This window comes from Pogoniulus pusillus, chromosome 12, assembly GCF_015220805.1.
Source record: "Pogoniulus pusillus isolate bPogPus1 chromosome 12, bPogPus1.pri, whole genome shotgun sequence".
In the NCBI taxonomy this organism is placed as follows: domain Eukaryota; kingdom Metazoa; phylum Chordata; class Aves; order Piciformes; family Lybiidae; genus Pogoniulus; species Pogoniulus pusillus.
In genome coordinates, this window is record NC_087275.1 from 962269 (window position 1) to 982985 (window position 20717).

Consider the following 20717-nt stretch of genomic DNA (forward strand, 5'->3'; position numbering starts at 1 on the left):
TTAAACTCTACCATTTCATGGTCACTGCAGCCAAAGCAATATAAACACATATACATAGGATAGAGTTTATGTCCTTCCTTCATTGGAAGAATCTTGAAGTATTTCAGCATATTCTCTTTTGTCTCTCTTTGCTTAATGACTAGATGAACTTAGAGAAGCTCCCTTTATTCTCATGGAAGGGGCCTGTGCTAGAGAATGCCACAGGCCCGTAACAGTGGATGGCCCTTGTAAAAGGTTTGCCTATCACACTTGTGCCTTGGCCCTCAGCGGAGCGGTCTACAGAACTAACGGATTACAGGTGGCTTCCATGGAGGCAACAAAGGAATGGGGCTGCATAGGTGAGACGATTACTTGGAGAGATCTGTTTGCACTTTTGTATGTGCAGTTTGGAGACAAAAAGGCTTCAGAGCACATGGAGAAGAGTGAGAACATTCAAGCGAAATAGTTGCAATGAATCAATCATAGGTAGCTGGCTTCTAAGACATATCATTAAACCTACCTTGATTGAAGAAGTCTGAGATGGCAGTGGTGTTTGGACAGTTATGGAAGCATGGCTCCTTAGATACAAGTGTTGCAGGCAAGTATGATGAGGAGGTTATGAGAATCATAGAATCAAGCATGTTGGAAGAGACCTCCAAGCTTATCCAGCCCAACCTAGCACCCAGCCCTGGCCAATCAACCAGACCATGGCACTAAGTGCCCCAGCCAGCCTCCTCTTAAACATCCCCAAGGATGGCAACTCCACCACCTCCCTGGGCAGCCCATTCCAATGCCAATCACTCTCTCTGACAACAACTTCCTCCTAACATCCAGTCTATACCTCCCCTGGCACAACTTGAGACTGAGTCCCATTGCTCTGTTGCTGCTTGCCTGGCAGAAGAGACGAACTCCCACCTGGCTACAGCCTCCCTTCAGGTAGTTGTAGAGAGCAATGAGGTGGTGTTTCAGTTGACAAGCTGCGCTAGTATCTGAATTTTTGCATTCTGGTATGTTGGCTTACAACAGCAGCTTAGAAACCTAACCATGTAACAACCAAGCATATCTTCCTTTTACCTGGTGTTTGTCTTCTTGTCTTAGTACTGTTGGTAACAGGTGAATGTTTCTATGTAAGGAAAATTGGTTCATTGCTAGAGGTCCATGTTCATGATGGAGACAGAGGAGTCCCATAAAACTTTATTTGAATAAAGGGAGAGGCCACAGGGCAGATCCCTGTGGGATCTCTCAAATTGCTGGAAGACATGGCTTCTCTGTTATCCTAAGTTCCTAGATGCAAATTTTCCTCTCCCTTTTCCCATTGGCTGAGGTACTCAGAATGTACAGTCTTTCTGATCCGCTGACTGTATGTCCACCTTTAGATGTAACCACTCCTGCTTCACACACAGTGTGTTCATTTAAATTAGGTTCTTCACTCCTCTGAGGGGAGAAACTAATATTCAGTAAGCACTAAGGCTGCACTCTGTCCTGAAAGTTCAGAAGTTGAGCCTGTGTTCAGTGTCTGCTATCTTTGGGGAGCTGATTTACAGCAAGATGCCAGGTGAAGCACTTAGCAGAGGCACTTTGTCACTTACATATAACATAGCTAAAGGTGAAGTGTCTGGTTCTTTCTTTGTCTCAACCCACTATACTGGACTTGTCTTTTGTAAAGCCACTGCCCGCCTTAATCCCTGTCACTGCTTCTTTCCCTCGTTGCCTGCATTCTCCACCACTTGTTGCTGCCAGTAATCTGACAATCACAACGACAGCTTTTGGGTTGAAGTGGGTGCTCTTTATTCCATGCAATTGCAAGCATAAGACCTGTGCAAGACAAAGGACCCAGGACAGGACAGGACCAGACCCCAAGCACCTGGTGGTGACTCCTTTTACCCCATCATACGAACAACGCATTAACATCATCAAGGCGAGTACAGCCCAATCTTTAACATACATCATGTCTTGTTTTACCCCTGGGCCTGGTGTCCCACTACCTTGCCTCCCCCGTGGGAGGCATCCTGAAGCTGTGGAAATAGAGGTTGAATGCTTACACACAGTTCATTATTTTTCTCTCTTACATTGTCTTTCCACAAATCCTGTCACCTCTCATGTCCATTTTCTTTTATTGTTGCTCTTGGGCTTTTCTTCCAATTGTTTTTTTTCAGAAGAATTGAAAGAATTTCAAGATACTCTGCAAGTCCCACACACTGTAGAATCAGCACTGCCTCTGCCATTTCTGTTTGTTAAGTGTACCTGTCTTTCTGTTTGTACCCAACCGCTTAATTGAATAACAGTGACTTTAGGAAATAGTTCCCCCACCTTCTTTATCAGCAAGCAGTTTTTTAATACAACAGCCTGTTATGCACACTGCATGACTTACCATTTAAGACTGAATAATTCACTGGCTTCAGTAGAGATATATAATGTACAAATATAATACATATTAGAAGCAGGTGTTGGTCTAGTATTGAGTTATCTTGGAAGATAGATTAAGAACATGAACACCAAACTCCTCCATCTCTGTGGTACTGTGGTTGGTTTGTGGGGGGGTTTGGTAATCTTAATTACATCTGCGTACTAAGTCCATATTTCTTTAAATGTTTATATCCTGAGTAGCTAGAGACAGGCCCCAAATCATTGAATCATGATAAAAATGCTTAAACATGTTGCTGATTTAAGCATATCTGATAATCTAGGAGGTCTCTTCCAACCTTGTTGATTCTATGATTCTATGATTTTGCTTTGCAGAATCTAACAAGTCCAGTCTATCTGGGCTTTCATAAACTCTTTGACACAGTCCCCCACAGCATCTTTCTCTTTGAACTGGAGACATAGGGATTGGATGGCTGGACTGTCCAGCGGATAAGGAACTGGGAATGATGAAATTGAGAGTAGCCCAACAGAAAAAGACTTGGAGTTACTGGTGAATGAGGCACTGGACATGAACAAACAATGCACACTTGCCACTCAAAAGGCCAGTTGCATCCTGGGCTGTGTGAAAAGAAATGTGGGCAGCAGGCCAAGAGTAGTGAGTCTGTCCTGGTACTCTGCTCTGGTAAGACCTCGCCTGGAATACTGCATCCAGTTCCAGGGTCCTCAACACAAGGAAGACATACCTGCTGGAGTGAGTCCAGAGAAGGGCCACAAAGATGATCAAAGAGCTGGAATACCTCTTCTGTGAAAGGAGGCTGAAAGAATTGGGGCTCTTCAGCCTGGAGAACAGAAGGATCCAGGGAAACCTTTTAGTTACATTTCAGTATCTGAAGTGTAGCAAGGCTGGGAAAGGACTGTTTAGAAGGGCTTGTAGTGATAAGACAAGGGGCAATGGTTTTAAACTTGAGCAGAATAGATTTAGGTTGAACATAAGGAGTAAGTTTTTTACAATGAGAGTGGTAAAATACTATAACAGGTTCTCTAGGGATGTGGTTGAGAGCCCATTCCTGAAGACATTCAAGATCAGTCTTGATGTGGCCCTGCGTAGCCTGATCTGTTTGGAGATGTCCCTGCTCACTACAGGGGAGTCAGACAAGATGACCTTTGAAGATCTTGTCCAACCCAGTGCAACCTGTGAGGCTGTGGAAGGTCAGTGAACTTCTGCCCTGCAAATATCATGCTTAAATGTGTGAACTACCCAATAAGAATGTCCTGAATGCTGAGCAGAGAAACAGCTACTTGTCTGTAGCCCAATGCTGAAGGTGTCACAAGAGAAAGTGCAAAGTTAACCTCCCCCTGGCAGGGAAGACTTAGCTGTTTTCTGTTAGTCTGCTCTTGTTATCATAAAGGCCTGGCTCGGCGAATAATCCATGGAAAGCTAGGAGTCTGCCAGCTGAGGTCACAAAAGTACTGCTGCAAGCAGTCCATTGTAAACGGTAGATAGGGCAGAACTAAAGCAGTTAAAGAAACAATAAGCAGATTTCTGTACAGGTACTCACTTGGTACCCACTGCCACATAATTCAGGAGCCTTCTAATGCAGCAGGTATAGAAGTGTTAACTTCAGTGTTGCAGGTGGGAAATTAAGGCCTACCAAGACTGGTCAAGTATGGTTAATGACATAATCATTATTTACCTGTTCAACTCCAACTGATTTCAGCAGGACTTAAGCTGCTTAATGCATTCATGAGTCTCAGCTTAATGGGCTTAGTCAGCCAGGAAGACTTTGGAAAAGCTACATGACCCCTGAATTTCAGTCTGAATCCGTTTCCCAACCTAGTGTTCGGAGATGATATAGCATTAGGCACAGAACAGATAGAAGGTAAAGCTCCACATTTTTCCCAGTTTTATTTTATTTTTTTAAACAAACAAGCCCTCCAAAATAAGCAAAAAGCAAGGTAACATCAGCACCTCATGCAGATAACCGAGGCAGAAGCGCAAAGAAGAACAGGAAGTAGCTTTCTGAGGCCATGGAGTAAAAGATGAAGAGGGGATTTTTCTATGCATTGTCATTCTTCTATTAAAAAAAGTATGGGAAAAGAGCTTAAAATATCTGAGAGTAAAAGGGTTTAACTGTTGATAGTAAAAAAAGATTGTGGAATACATGAAAATATGTAAGAAAAGGGGGATAAACTCCACAGTGAGAAGTAGGATAGCTTGAACTGCTGATGGAGTGAAACACACGACAAATAAGCTTGCAGTGGATGGGTTATGACTGTATTTATATGTAAGCTGTAGGTAATAATCACTGCTGTGAAAATCTTGGGAAGTAGCTACATTCTTTGATCCTACACCTTTACTTGCAGAAACATGATGGCCACTTCACAGTCATCCAGCTGGTTGGCATGCTGCGGGGGATTGCATCTGGTATGAAGTATCTCTCAGACATGGGCTATGTACACCGTGACCTGGCAGCCCGAAATATCTTAGTCAACAGCAACCTCATGTGTAAAGTCTCTGATTTTGGGTTGTCACGAGTGTTAGAAGATGATCCTGATGCTGCTTACACAACAAGCGTAAGTTTATCTTATCTCATTTGAACAGCTGATTGCCTTGCACCTCTTTTAATCCAGGCTCAGATTTGCCTGTGCCATAAGAACAGCAGCTTGAACTGGTTTTCTTCTGTTCTCAGTCCATGCAGTTTAATAACGTTGTAAGTGTGTTTAAAAGAAGTTCTATTGGGTTTTGGCTAAGGGAACTATGATAAACGCAGGCAAAAGATTTTTAAGCAAATACGTAAGATCTTTTATGGTCTTGCTTGGGTTTTGTTTGGGGTTTGATGGTCGAGTTTTGGGGTTTTCCCACATAATTTCTGCTTCTTCTAACTTGTGTTCATTTACAGAGATAAGGGGATTTTTTAAAAGAGAGGAATAGGAGAGGAGAGAATCTCACCAACTCCACTGTTGTAAGCATGGTGTCAAGCCTTGTATTCAAGATTAAAGTTTATTTCACTTAAACTTACCTTCTAATAGGATATGTAGGACCTTTCTCTAAAGGTTTAAATTTCATTTCATTAATGCTTAAATTCCTTATGTGATGACATTAAATTCATACAGTGGAAAATGGGGTTTGGGTGGGTGTTTGGTGTTGGGGGGTGATTAAGTTATGGCAATTAATGAGGCAGCAATTAGAAAATATGTAGCTAATTTCATTTCTGTGAAGCCCCGCTCACAACTATATACAAATTAGTTAATTTTGGGTTCTAATTCAGTCAGAAGAGTCTTCACAAGGATGCTTATGAGCAATGCATTCATTTAGGAGAAACAGGAAAAATGGAAAAGTTTAGCTTCAAAATGGCTTTGCCTCACTTACAAATAGCAGCCTGGAGCCCTAGGGAACATCTGTGCTACTCACTGCAGGGGAGTAGGAATTTCAAGCTAGTCCTTGGCTCCTTGGTGGCAGTCTTGGAACTGCTTGGCCCTTGATAGGCTTCTGGATCTTCCCAGGGTACTGGGAAAGAGGCAGAGGATCTCTGACCTGCTCCTGGTTCCTCTTGGCATGGAGGTTTGCAGAGATGCAGGCAGCATCTCTTGCAGATGTGCAGAGAGCACAGTGTCAGTGGCACCTCTTGCCACATCTGAGGCATTTAAATGCCTTCTCCTGAGAAACTTGAGGCACTTAAGTTTCCATGTAGTTCAAGTCCAAAACATCAGGGTGCCGGCCCTGCATCTGGGATGAAATGCCTCTAGGTTCACCAATATGGCCATTCTCCGCTTTATTCCCGTGTTACAGTGAGTTCTGTGCTTCCCTGGAAGAGGCGTGCGCAGCTAACTTAGCCTAGGATTGGTACATGTGCATAGCTCACGGCTGCTCCAGGGTTACCAGCATGGTACACATGGGGTATCTTACAGTAACAATCTATGGGGCCAGCCCCTGGGCTGGCTAACCCGGCCCCCTTGGGCTGGCTAACTCTGCCCACATGTGGCTGGCACTCCACCCCCTGCAGCTGCATGTGGAATGCTATTATTTACTGCCTAGTATCTTAAGCCCAATATGGACTCAAGGACACTTCCCAGCACGGGTGCTCATATTTATCATTTCATGTCCTGTTAGCAAAAATCTCTCCACATCAGGGTTAAGCTGGTCTAAAGCACGAGGCAGAGCAGAACACATTGTCCAAGAGCAGCAAGGCAGAGGCAGTTCCACGAGGCAGAGCAACGAGGCAGGAGCAGCACAACTGCTTGCTACTTAGTTCCATTTCTATTACTTGCCCAATTGCAAAGGCTCCTTTGGCCGCAGAGGTTCACCAATCAGGTGGCATTTGCAAAAGTGACCATGTTAGGTGACCCCAGGGCTTGCTCACCCTTAGTTGGGCAAGACATCAACAAGTACCTAAACACCTGTGGGTATCTGTTTATCAGTTTGGGAGGGGACATAATGTCCCAAGCCTTTGTTTTGCTCCTGCCCGTGCTTCCCCCATCAGCAGAAAGATGGGGCAAGCCAGGATATCTAATTGGCCTATTAGCCTGCCAGGACAGGGGACGTACAACTGAAGTGAAAAATTCTTTGACTCAGAAGCAAATTGCAGTACAAAAAAAGCAGGGGGAATGTGTTGATGATAATAATAGTACATATTCAGATACAGCATTATTTTACCATTACAAAATGTTCAGTTACATTCCTGTTATGATTACTACTACAATTTAAGAATATTAGCTAATTATAAGCTGATTTCAAGTAATTTTCATAGAATAGATTCACAGAATCAACCAGGTTGGAAGAGACCTCCAAGTTCAGCCACTCCAACCTAGCACCCAGCCCTAGCCAACCAACCAGACCACGGCACTAAGTGCCCCAGCCAGGCTTTCCTTGAACACTTCAGGCACAGTGATTCCACCACCTCCCTGGGCAGCCCATTCCAATGCCAATCACTCTCTCTGACAACAACTTCCTCCTAACATTCAGCCTAGACCTCCATTGGCACAATCTGAGACTGTGTCCCCTTGTTCTGTTACTGCTTGCCTGGCAGAAGAGATCAACCCCACCTGGCTACAGCCTCCCTTCAGGTAGTTGCAGACAGCAATGAGCTCTGCCCTGAGCCTCCTCTCCTGCAGGCTGCACACCCCCAGCTCCCTCAGCCTCTGCTCCAGGCCCCTCCCCAGCCTTGCTGCTCTTCTCTGGACACCTTCCAGCACCTCAACATCTCTCTCGAGTTGAGGAGCCCAGAACTGGACACAGCACTCAAGGTGTGGCCTGAGCAGTGCTGAGTCCAGGAGCAGAAGAACCTCCCCTGTCCTGCTGCCCACACTGCTCCTGAGCCAGCCCAGGATGCCATTGGCTCTGCTGCCCACCTGCTGGCTCATGTTCAGCCTACATTTCCTTTCCTGGGACAACATTTACACAGAACTGCAAGCTGACTGGAGCAAAAGCAGTCACTTTGCAAAGTTTCCTAGCAGTACTAATAGGCAAGGTGGGGGAGTGGGTGGAATCATAGTTTTTCTCTTTATAGGGGAGATTTTCCTCGTTTAGTTCTCAAAACCTCTTTTGCTTCACACTGCTTCTTCGTAGGAGGCTTTGAAGGAGAAATAAACATCATCACCATTTAACAAGGGATCACATGTTGGCTGAGCCTTGCTAATTGTCCCTGGAAGCATGCTCAGCTGGTAGCAAATGTTCCCAGTGACAGGCAAGTTCCTTTACATTGCTCAACATGGATCATGCACTAATCAGCTCAGCTGGTGGAAGGCACTGGAAATTACAAAGCAATCTCTCCCAGTTAGGTTCAGGGAAAAATACCAAAGAATAATTTGAGGCTTTCAGCTATTGTTTGTCCTCTAAGTTTCCACTGGGTACCAATACTCAACAATTGTATTTTCAGAGAAGTTAATGCCTACCTTTTTGCATCATAGCTGAAGCTGCTTTTAATCAGGAAATGCTATGTTGTTAGAAAAGAAGGAATGTTTCATGGCAATATATTGGTATTGAAGGACTTTCTTGAAACATGGGACAAACTTTGATGAAATGCTTACTGTTGTTTTGTTAGTTCACTTAACTGGTTAACATCAGAGTCTGTGAGGCAGCAGTTCCAGGTGGAATGTCTCCATGCCATTGCTTCAGTCACAGAATCACAGAATGATAGAGGTTAGAGACCTAGTCCAACCCCCCATGCCAGAGCAGGTTCACCTAGAGCAGGTCACACAGGAATATGTCCAGGTGGAGTTCGAAATTACTCTGGAGATGGAGACTCCACCGCCTCTCTGGGCCACCTGTTCCAGTGCCATCTGCTCAATTCTCCGGTTAAAGACGTTCCTCCTCATGGTTAGATGGAGCTTCCTGTGTTCAAGTTTGTGCCCATTACCTCTTGTCCTGTCACTAGGAACCACTGAAAGAAGACTGGCCACGTTCTCCTGACACCCACCCTTGAAGTATTTAAGTCTTCTCTGGGCTAAAAAGCCCCAAATCCCTCAGCCTTTCTTCATAAGAGAGATGCTCTAATCCTCTAATCATATTTGCAGCCCTTTGCTGTATTTTCTTGTGAAGTTACCTGTCCTTCTCCAACTAGGGGGCTGGTTAAACATCTCCTATGTTGCATCCACATGCTGTACTAGAAAATCATTCCCAGCAGCTATCACAAGTATGTTCATCAGAATATTACAAGTAAGAATGGGACATCAGAGAGGCTGATGGACAGTGGCAGGGCCCCGTATCTGCCAGGAATTTAAAACGAATCTGCTTCAACCGTGAACTCCTCAAAGAAGATCAAAAAACTTTGAAATTGAGGTAGGAAAATGCTATGTCATTATAATGTGAACTAGAAATGGAAAACAGGAAGGACTCAAAGCCAAAAAAGCAAGGCATAACAGAAATTAAAAGCATTTTAAATCACTTGTTTCTTCGGCTCCAGCTCCTTCTGTCCTTGAAAGTGAGTTTTCACATCCAGACTATTTCAATCACTGTACCTGAGTCTGCCCTACTCTCTTCTGCCTCCAGTCCTTGGGAAATGCCCTTCCTTCATCCCTGAGGGCAGACTGACTGCTGCAGTCCCTGACCTATGCTACAGTCATTCTGTAAGATCTGGTGGTTGCCAAGTTTTCTGTGAGTTGCTCTTTCCTGCCATATGCTTCATCCTCTGGGTATTCCTCCCCTTGAGTAGGTCCAGCAGATGTTCTCTGCAGGAATGCTCTGCAGGGAGTCAAATAGCCAGGTCATTTTTTTAAAGCAACACAGCACAATTATGAACAAAATGGAAGGGAGGGGGGGAGAAGGAAACGCTTGTCAGATGGTTTTGTAGGACTGAGTAAAGACTTCTACACATCAAGCAGTCTTTCATGGTAACAGTGAATAGAACCTCACACTGGATGCCATGTCTTCTTGTAGCTTTCTCTGACCATTGCTGTGTCACTGACCTTTTTGCTCATCATGAACATTCTCCCAACAGCAGGATCTGTGTATTGCTAGAAGGTTTTATAGCATTTATTTAGTTCCATGCTGTGCTTTTGCCATATAAAGGTTAAACCTTCAGTGCTCTTACAAAGGATTTCACTGTCTTGGAATTCATGTTTCTTTTCCACAGGGATCTTTTCCTGATAACAGCAGAGTACCTGCAGCCACAAGAAATCCTTAGGGTGAGTCTGCATATTGAATAGGAATATTTTTATGTTCACATCTCCCAGTACACCACTGTCTGCCAGAGAAAACTGATTACTTTTTAGTCCCCTTTTTGTCCTGGTCCCGATGTCACCAGTAGGACTGCTAGCATTAGACATTTTCTTTAGCCATAAGAGCTACAAGGCAACCTAAGCCAAAAATAAAATTAGAATTTTCTATCTGTGATGCTGTAGTCAGTGTTTTGTGAATTTATTCCCAGACATAAAAACATGCATTGATGCAAAAGACAACCTGGTAAAATGGGTTGCATTCTCTCAGATGTTATCTGAGAGCCCCTCGTGTCTTGGCAGTTTACCGCACTTGCTGTGCCTTGAGTCGAACAATCGACACCTCTTTCTTTGTCTTCCTGGTATTTAATATACGTATCTTTCTCTCTGCTTCTGGCTTAGAACAGATCTGGTGTTCTTCCTGTTGGCACAGCCTCCCACATGCAGGGCAAAACCGAGAAACAAACATCTCAGAAACACAACAACACTTATGGGGGGAAAGGAAACCACCGAGAAAATCACTACAAAACCAAAACAACACTTATGGGGGGAAATTGCACTGAGGCTGGAGAGAACAAACTGGAATAGTCACAGAATTATAAAATCAAGCAAGCTGATCCAGCCCAACCTAGCACCCAGCCTTGGCCAATCAACCAGACCATGGCACTAAGTGCCCCAGCCAGGCTCAGCTTCAACACCTCCAGGCACGACAACTCCACCACCTCCCTGGGCAGCCCATTCCAATGCCAATCACTCTCTCTGACAACAACTTCCTCCTAACATCCAGCCTAGACCTCCCCTGCCACAGCTTCAGCCTGTGTCCCCTTCTTCTGTTGCTGCTTGCCTGGCAGAAGAGCCCAACCCCACCTGGCTACAGCCTCCCTTCAGGTAGTTGCAGACAGCAAAGAGGTCTGCCCTGAGCCTCCTCTTCTGCAGGCTGCACACCCCCAGCTCCCTCAGCCTGTCCTCACAGAGCTGTGCTCCAGGCCCCTCACCAGCTTCATTGCCCTTCTCTGGACACCTTCCAGCACCTCAACATGCCCCAGAACAACACAATTTCAGATCATTACATTTCCCAAGAATTTCAGAGTGTGACAGCACTGTTTGCAGTGCAGTTGAATGCCTTAAAACAGTACATCAGAAGACCAATGTCAGAAAACCTCTTTTGTGGGAATGCAGATGCAGAAGAGCTGTGGGAATGGAGTGAGGAAGGATAACAACAGGCGGATCCTGATAACCACAGATGAATTCTGGCCTTGATTTCTCACCAGCTGCAGACTACCTTATCTCAGAAGGGATAGATAATGGACACCTCATTAACGAGAATAACAAGGCGTGGTTTATGCTGATGGAGTGGGTTTTCCTTGACTAATTATGCTAATGTGTAGGCCTGTGCTCTACTGGCTGAGCGTATCTGTATTGGGGCTGTCACGCAGTGCACTGTCTCTGGCACATTCACATTGCATCGTCCGGAGGCCTGTGTGGCAGGGCCTCTGATCACACTGGTCTGTCAGCCTGCTGAGCTGCGGTTCCCGTGGCAAGCAGGCACACGAGCAGCGCAGTCTGTGACACTCTTTCCCATCTCTGTGAAGCCTTCAGTCTTGTCTTCCAATAGGTATAGGTAAGTTTTTTATAAGGGAGTTGATAGGAAATAAGAGATTGGCTTCTGTTTGCTACTGGAAATAGCAAAACTTAGAGCAAGATAGAATTTTAGAATAGGAAAGAGCTAGGAACATCCAACAGCCAATCTTTGTGTTTCAGATTGGTCAGGAAAAGACATGGTAAATGTTTGGATTCCTGGATAGCATGGGCTTTTCCCCTGAAGGCAGCATTTTCATTTTCAGTAGTGGTTTCCAAGGTAACAGTTGCTTATAAAAGACATCCAGGCTCTTGCATCACTGCTTTCAGACATGCTGTGTTATGTGATGTAGATTCATTTAGTTCAAACCATTGTCATGGCTCATGTGTGTTTTGAAGTGAACCACGTGCCTCCAGAAAAACCAGTTACCTGTAGCAAAATGTCTACATATATGTAACCATTTCCTGTCTCTCTTTCCCATCACATATGCTCTATAGCCAAGCAACAGATGTAGGATATTTGTCAGCCAGCCCTTTGTAAGATAAGAGATTATCTGGAATTGAGGGAAAAGAGGAGGCTCAAGGCAGAGCTCATTGCTGTCCACAACTCCCTGAAGGGAGGCTTTAGCCAGGTGGGGTTGGGCTCTGCTGCCAGGAAAGCAGCAACAGAAGAAGGGGACACAGTCTCAAGTTGTGCCAGGGCACGTTCAGGCTGGGTGTTAGGAGGAAGTTGTTGGCAGAGAGAGTGATTGGCATTGGAATGGGCTGCCCAGGGAGGTGGTGGAGTCGCTGTGCCTGGAGGTGTTGAAGCAAAGTCTGGATGAGGCACTTAGTGCCATGGTCTCATTGACTGGCTAGGGCTGGGTGCTAGGTTGGACTGGATGAGCTTGGAGGTCTCTGGCTGATTCTATGATACTATGAAAAGCAAGCAGTAAGAGAGCAAATGAAGAACACCAGGCCAAGGGCTTTTCTAAGCCAATATGAAAAAAAATAAATTAGGTTCTCTGGCTAGATCTTAAATGTTAGCACGCTGACCTGGAAATGTATTTTAATTAAATTCATTTTTTGATACTTGATTTTAGAGTGCCATGATATCATTTGCCTTTTCAAATAAAAGTGATCTCTAGTCAAAAGCACAAAAGAACCAAACATTTTTTCAGTGTAACATTTTCTGCAGCAGTGAGTTTTTAAATTTGCTTTATTTTTGTCACACACTATTAGGGGAGTTCTACCTGGCTTTTAAAAAAATATATTAATGTCTCTACCTTTATTTCCTATATATTACATTAATTGTTTTTATTTTCTTAATTTCTATTATGGTTATTAATATATAGTTAATAAAATACACATCTCCATTGGCTAGGTGTGGGTTTATGGAACCGTTCTTTTTTATTTCATTCTTTGTTGTTATGTTGAAGACAGGATTGAGTGTAAGAGGGTATGTGGCTGATCAGAAGTAGACAACAGGCCAAAGAGCTGCCAGGTTACCAGAAGATAAGACCTGGGAACAACCAAGTTACACAAAGTCATTGTGGAACAAGTTGTGAAACAAGGGAGGAGTTTGGCTCTCCTTGGTTCAGCCTTCTGGGACCTGCTGGCCACACCTCACAGAATTCTGAACACATCTAAACCAAGAGCATAGGTAGGGGAGCTGGAGCAGCACCAGTCTACCACTATGATGGCACAGTTCCCGCTTGGGATCCCTACCTGCTGAGATGGCAGCTGACCAGCTCTGCTGTATACACATATCAGGAGCTCTGCTGGCCAGGGGGATAGGGTGAGTACAGCCTGCCCTTTGACCAATAGAGCTACTTGGGATTGTTTGTCATGTCTTATTCAGCACTGGAGTTTCTCCCTGTGGCTGTAGCAGGTGAGCCATAGGTACTGTGGTTTCCAGTATAACTTTCTCCTTACAAAGTGTTTAAGCTCTAATAAAGTGCTGAAACTGTACCCAGAGGGGGGTACCCATGTGTGAGAGCCTTCCCTGGCCCCAAGAACTCATTGGAACATTGAGAATTGTTTTGGTTGAAAAAGACCACCAAGGTCATCAAGTCCAACCATCAACCTAACACCGCTATGGCCATTAAACCATGTCCCAGGTGCCACGTCCACACGTCTCTGACACCTCCAGGGATGGTGACTCCACCTGAACAATCTATTCCAATGCCTGACCACTTTTTCAGGAAAGACGTTTTTCCTAATATCCAGTCTAAACCTACCCTGGCACTATTTCAGTCTGTTTCCTCTTTTGCTGTCACCTGATTCTTGGGAGAACAGATTGACACCCCCCACTGCAACATCCTTTCAGGTAGTTGTAGACAGTGATAAGATTTCTCCTCAGCCTCCTCTTCTCCATGCAAACAATCCCAGTTCTCTCAGTTGCTCCTTGCAAGACCTCTAGACTCTTCAGCAGTTTTGTTGCCCATCTCTGGGTATGTTCCAGTACCTCAATGTCTTTCCTGCAGTGAGTGGCACAAAACTGAACACAGTGCTTGAGGTGCAGCCTCACCAGTGCCAAATAGAGGGGCACATCCACTTTACTACTCCTCCTGGTCATAACTCTATTCCTGATACAGGTCAAGATGTTGTTGGCCTTCTTGGCCACCTGAGCACACTGCTGGCTCATGTTCAGACAGCTGTCAACCAACATGCCCAGTTGTTATATCATTCATTGGTAGAACATGTAGAAAGTTATGTGGGAAGAAATGATCATTCCTTACTTGTGGTTATATGGCTAAAGGAATAAAGAGAGCTTTATTTTCCCCTCACAGATACTGTGATAACTCTATGATAACTCTGATATTATATTGTAATACAATCAACTGTGATAACTCGCAGACAAGAGTGTTGTCTGGCTTTGATTTAAGATTCAAAACTTACTGGTATTGAACCTATGCAAATAGGCAGTGCTACTTCTCTAAGCAATCTTAACTAGCTATGCAAGGGCAAGCCCTTGGGAATATCACTTGCACACTCTTCTGGATTTTGTCAAGACTCCCAACATTTTGCAATGGTAAAGGCATTCTTTTTATTGTCATTCTTCAGCAGATTTTCCAACTCCTCACCCAGGTGTGAGTTCTTCCCATCTTATACGTGAGGGATGGAAGCAGTGACTCATAGCTTAATGTTACCATGGTTTCCTTTAAACAGAATGCCACAGGAAAATTGTGGCACAGTGGTTGCCTGCCTTAAAAACACATTAGACCTAGATTTGTATGACTGATAAATCTGGGTCAAACTTCATCATCTTTGCTCAGTACTTATTCAGGCAAAACTCCCGTTGGGTTCAACAGAAGTTTTGCCTGAATAAGCACTGTGTGAATTTGCCCTTAGGGTAAAAAATATTTGATCTGTTCCCTGTGCTTTGGAAGCAGTCTGGAAATAAATCACGCGTCTTGTCCTTGGCTGCTCTGCTGTGGCTGTATTCAGCTTAAAGGTGGCAGAATAGTCTCTCTCCTGGCAGTCAGCATTAATCTTCATTGACAGAATTATACAAGGAAGGAAGGAAGGGAAGGGAGGGGAGGGGAGGGGAGGGGAGGGGAGGGGAGGGGAGGGGAGGGGAGGGGAGGGGAGGGGAGGGGAGGGGAGGGGAGGGGAGGGGAGGAGGAAGGGAGGAAGGGAGGAAGGGAGGAAGGGAGGAAGGGAGGGAGGAAGAGAGAGACAGGAAAGGAGGAAGGGAGGGAAGAAGGGAGGGAGGAAGAAAAGCTCTCTATAAAAATCTGTATGGATTATTCTTGCATTATCATGTGAAAAGGAGATGTGAGAAGCTTGGATTACTTGTTCTGCTTCTTTCTACACTAGAGCTTCAGGTTTTTACTTTGAGTTCTATTTTGGGTTAAAACCCAACCACATAAACAAACAAAACCCTTCTCTTAAGAAACCACATGGCTTTTTCTCTTATAAAATGTTTCCCATGTTCCTGTCACAGCTTATTTCATGTGAGGCTTTTGGCTCACAGTTCAAATGCCAGAAATCCATTCAAAGAGGGTTAGGCCAGCACAGAAAGTTTGGTGAAGTAACACAAGGCAAATTTAGTGTACTTTCTTAAAATGATTTTTTTCTTTGCAAGGCAGCCCTAAGGTGAACATGCTTGGTTGACCTGAGAAAGACAAGTACAGTATTTGGAAATAAGAAAGGGCACATAAAGATGAGGAATGCCATGGAAGAACTGGTTTTCTTCTTAGTGATGTGGCCATGCTTACTGCCTTGATCTTGTTTGTCTGAAATTGACTGCAGTACATGTTGAGCTGAGACTTGTCACCCTCCCCATACCACCACATGACTAACCATTGTTTCATTTCTACTCCAATTTCTAACTGCCTCTGTCTTCACCCCCAGTGCTTCCTATTATTGCTTCCTGTATTTTCAGACTGTAACTTTCATTGTATCACTATATCAGAACCTCTGACTGGAATGACCACATTTTTTCCATCAGGCACTCTGCTTTTAATTTAAATTCCCTCTTGAAGATCCACATCTGAAGATTTAATGCAAAGCCTTTTGAATAAAAAAGCAGTCACCCTACTCTTTACTTTTGAAAAAGCCTAAGGTAAATCTCATAATAAATGTGAATCTCATAATAAATGTGTTGCACATTTCCTTCAAAGGTTTCTTATCCTTACTCAGGCTAAATAGCTCCCAAATCATTAGTGCTTCCACTGAGATAAATACCTCCAGCCGCAGATAAGCTGTTATTCAACACCAACAATTAGCTTGACTGCGTAGGCTCTTTGTCCCACTCTAGCACTTGTTGCCAATGCAGACATATAGCTGATAAACAGCTGGAGCAGGAGAAAAACATACTGGATCCATTTCTCTGAAACCAGAAAGCCAGTAACAGTACTGTGACAATGAAGAAATATTTACCTCTCTCTTCTCAGAGTCCCTCTTTACTCAGTGTCATTCTGGCAATCCATGCAATGGACTCCAAGAAAAAAACTACAGTTGCCTGAATCCTGCAACTCAGCCACCACACTTAGAAATTCCTTATTGCAGCGTCCTTAGCAATGTCATGGTTGTGCTTGATTTATTTTGAGAAGCTTTTCGGGGTAGATATATTCCCAAGACTACAGGAGAGTTACAGCAATTAAACTCTTCAACAGACAGTCCTAATCCTTTTCTGCTGGAGAAGCATGGGATAGCTATCAGTCTGGTTCTGCTTCATTTCTGCAGTTATGAACAAACGTTCCACAAGCATTGTAACTGCATTTTTGTGTTATGCTTAACACACTTATTTAAAACACATTTCTCTGAATTGATCATTCAATTTTTAAGCAAATTACTGACAGCATTAGCTTCATAAAGGCTAAAAGCCTGAAGGGATTCTGTTCAGTCTTTTCTGTAAGAAACTTGAATCATTAATTCAAGATACCAGATAATATGTTCAAGTAAGTGAATGCTTCTCACTAACACTTTGTAACTACCCATTTAGCTCTTTCACAGTTTTTGAGTGCTTGACTGTGGAGCCTTAAAATTTTGTTTCACTGAATGTTAATGTATGTATGTTTATTAGGTAATGTAAAATTATATTCCTGTGTCAAGCTATTCTGGATTAGCATGGAAGCAGGAGTACAGAATCATAGAATCAAGCAGGTTGGAAGAGAGCTCCAAGCTCAGCCAGTTCAACCTAGCACCCAGCCCTGGCCAATCAACCAGACTATGGCACTAAGTGCCCCAGCCAGGCTCAGCTTCAACACCTCCAGGCACTGCTACTCCACGACCTCCCTGGGCAGCCCATTCCAATGCCAATCACTCTCTCTGCCAACAACTTCCTCCTAACATCCAGCCTAGACCTCCTCTGGCACAACTTGAGACTATGTCCCCTTCTTCTGTTGCTGGTTGCCTGGCAGAAGAGCCCAACCCCACCTGGCTACAGCCTCCCTTCAGGTAGTTGCAGACAGCAAAGAGGTCTGCCCTGAGTCTCCTCTTCTGCAGGCTGCACACCCCCAGCTCCCTCAGCCTCTCCTCACGTTAGGGAGGGCTCTGCTCCAGGCCCCTCCCTAATAACGCCAGTGGAGCACCTGGGTGCAATGACTCCTTGTTCACCAGTGTGGTTAGATGGTCACAGCTCGCTGTGTTTCCATGATGCAGACAGTTACATGCATTCTAGCAAGAGGCCTGCTCCACCAAGATTGGTTACATACAGAGGGTACAGGGTTACTTGTAAGGAGGCATGGATAGGTCAGCATACCATAACAATCTGAGGGTCAGGTACTCTGGGGCTGGCTAGCTCTGTCCACCTGCAGCTGGGACTCCATGCCCTGCAGCTGCATGTTGGGGAGTGCTACCCTGTGCCTGGTATCTTAACTCCCAAGATGGATTCAAGGACACTCCCAGCACGGGTTGCTCATGTTTATCATTTTGTGTCCTCTGCTACCAAGAATCTCTCCAACACCTCCCCACCCTTGCTGCCCTTCTCTGGATACCTTCCAGTACCTCAACATCTCTCTTGAATTGAGGAGCCAGAACTGGACTCAGAACTGGTTGCTTGGGAATGCAGCCTGAAGCATCTGGTAAACTCCATCTAAGGCTAAATGCCAGCACAAGACTGATTGCCAGCAAGTACTGTAAGGGAAAGTTGAAAGGAGCACTGCGTTCTCCCTTGGCTTTAGGATCAGATAGCTGTTGAACTGTTTTATTAAACTGGGACTTCATTTGATGTGGTACTCTGAAGAGCTCCTGCTGCTCTGCTGTAGGTCACACTAGAGTAAATAGGTAGCATTCCTGCTTGTGTTTTTGTACGAGTGTCCCATCAATACGGCATGCCACATGCGCTAGCCCACCCGCCTCTCCAGAGCTCTTCTCTGCACCATGACCCTTTGTGCCATAGATGTGCTGGCAACGGGCATTTCCAGCCAGAACAGGAAGCCACATTTATGCCATATGGATGGATTGTTTCTTATAAGCAATACATTTCCTGGGATAGATTTTTTTTTTCTCATAAAGATTGAAGAACTTGATGGGATCCTTTTAGCCTCTCGATCAAATTGCCTTTGTTCATGGTTCAGCAACGTTACAATGAAAGGAGGCACAGCTGAGACTAACAAAAGGATATATTTCACTGCATAATACTGCTTCTAAAATATTCTCAGTTCATGAAAGGGATGGGGGAGATGGAAATGCACACCACAAGACACTATAAATTATTCAATTAAATTAATGCACACTCTGTGCAGACTTTCTTTTCAAAGTCTTTTCTAAATGGGAGTTGTCAAAGGTTCATGAAACTGTCAAGCTCATAAATTATTTAGAGGATCTGCTACACACTTCTGGAAAGAAATGGGATCCATAGTTTTGGTACATTGAGCTTTTAATATGTTTACTTCTTTCCAGTTGCACACACAGTGCTTGGTCTCCATCAGAAATAAAAATGTAACATCTGCTTCTTAGGAAAGGAAAATGGGGAGGGACTGTAAGTATTTTTGGCATTAACTGTCCTCCCCGAAACAGTAACATCACATTGCTGTGTGGTGGCAGAATCATCTACAGTGTAATGTGGCTTGCAGATACCATGTGTCCATGGTTAATATTTTCACATTAGCAGTTCTTTTGGGGTTACCACCCTCAGAGCTTTACCTTTTTAAGTCCCTATTGGTAAGCTGGGAGAAAGCACAGCCAGAACTTTAGGCAGATGTTTAGATCTTGGTTGCAAATTAGGCTTAGTCAATGACTTTATGTATTGTACCAACTCCTTCTCATGTCTAGGAAGTTCTTCCTTTCCTCTCTCAAGTTTGGCTGCCTGCTCCTTGGTACACGTCTTTCCAATGGTTGTCTCTTGCCTGTCACATATTACTTTCTCCCTACACATCTCTCCCTGAGCAGACTCTGGAGCACCACAAGCAAAGGGACCTCCATAAGAAGTAAAACCTGGCACCTGTCCTGGGGCTTTCACCTCATTTCTGTGCAAGAAACAGGTGTAAGCAAACAAAACAAACACTGCAAATATAACGTAGGTAATGGCTTACTGCCGTCCTTGACAAGGTATTTTTTCCTCAATCATAAGATCTGCCACATTGGAAGCATCAGAGAAGACAGCAGAAGCTTGTTTGACTCGGTAGTGTTATATCTTTTTAGGTTCATGCACCTTGCATTAACTGACCTGTGCTTTATTTCCACGTTCTAGAACTCATAAAGGTTTTTTTTGCTTCAAGACTCAACAGAATCCTTTTTCTCAATTCTTAATTGAATTTCTGAGCAGGTTAGTTGAGTTTTGTTTCATTTAATTCTTTCTGTTGTCTCTCTTACTCTCCTCCACTTGCAATATCCTACAATGGATCACAGTTTCGTTACCCAAGAAGTTCAGCTACTGATCATGAAGCTTTGATCCTTTTTCATTCTGCTTACAGGAATTGCAACATTTGGACTGTTCAGTTGTAGAATGGAACATCTCTGAGCATCTGAGGGATGGGGTACAGGAGTGGGGACAGGCTCTGCTTACTTGCTCCCTGGGATAGGACAAGCAGCAATGGGTGTAAGCTGCAGCTCAGGAGGTTCCAGCTCAACACAAGGGCAAATTTCTTTCCTGTAAGGGTAACGGAACACTGGAACATCTTCCCCAGAGAGGCTGTGGAGTCTCCTTCTCTGGAGCCTTTCAAGGCCTGTCTGGATGTGTTCTTCTATGACCTGAGCTAGATTGTGTGGTCCTGCTCTGGCAAGAGGACTGGACTCGGTGATCTCTTTGGGTCCCTTCCAACCCCTGACATCCTGTGAGCCTGTGATCTTGTGAAGTATCCTGTCAGGTCAGAAATCTGCAGCTTCACTGCTGTAGATGTTATGTTTTGGCAAAATTACTTTCTCCCACAGATAGCATCCACAAATATTCTCATTTGATTATTTGACATATGGACAGCTTCCTTCCAAGTGTATGGTATGACCCAAAGAAAGTCTTCAATTCCACTTTACCCATGTTAGGAGGGCAAATACTGTTGCTTGAGATAGTTTTTGCCCTTTTCCATATGGTTTTCTTTTTGTTTCCCTTTTCATTTCCTATCTCCACAGGTGTCAATGTGGTATTCCAGGGCAAAGGTAGCAAGCTCTATGCTTCTTGACAGCACGTACAGAAGGTTCCTCTGAATGGCTCCTCTGGAAGCCTCTGTGTTACAAACAGTTGGCCAAGTGTGGAGTGTGCTTCTTATTTCAATAAA

At 44.3% G+C, this 20717-nt stretch overlaps 1 protein-coding gene across 5 annotated transcripts in view; it reads left to right on the forward strand.

Moving 5' to 3' along the window:
* The window catches only part of LOC135180060 (ephrin type-A receptor 6-like), a 552362-nt gene that overhangs the window by 494012 nt on the left and 37633 nt on the right, over window positions 1–20717 (forward strand). For all 5 annotated transcript variants that reach the window (XM_064152220.1, XM_064152215.1, XM_064152216.1 and 2 more), the window contains one exon: window positions 4708–4917. In XM_064152220.1, the coding sequence (XP_064008290.1) occupies window positions 4708–4917 (210 nt within the window). The remainder of the gene's footprint in view (window positions 1–4707; window positions 4918–20717) is intronic.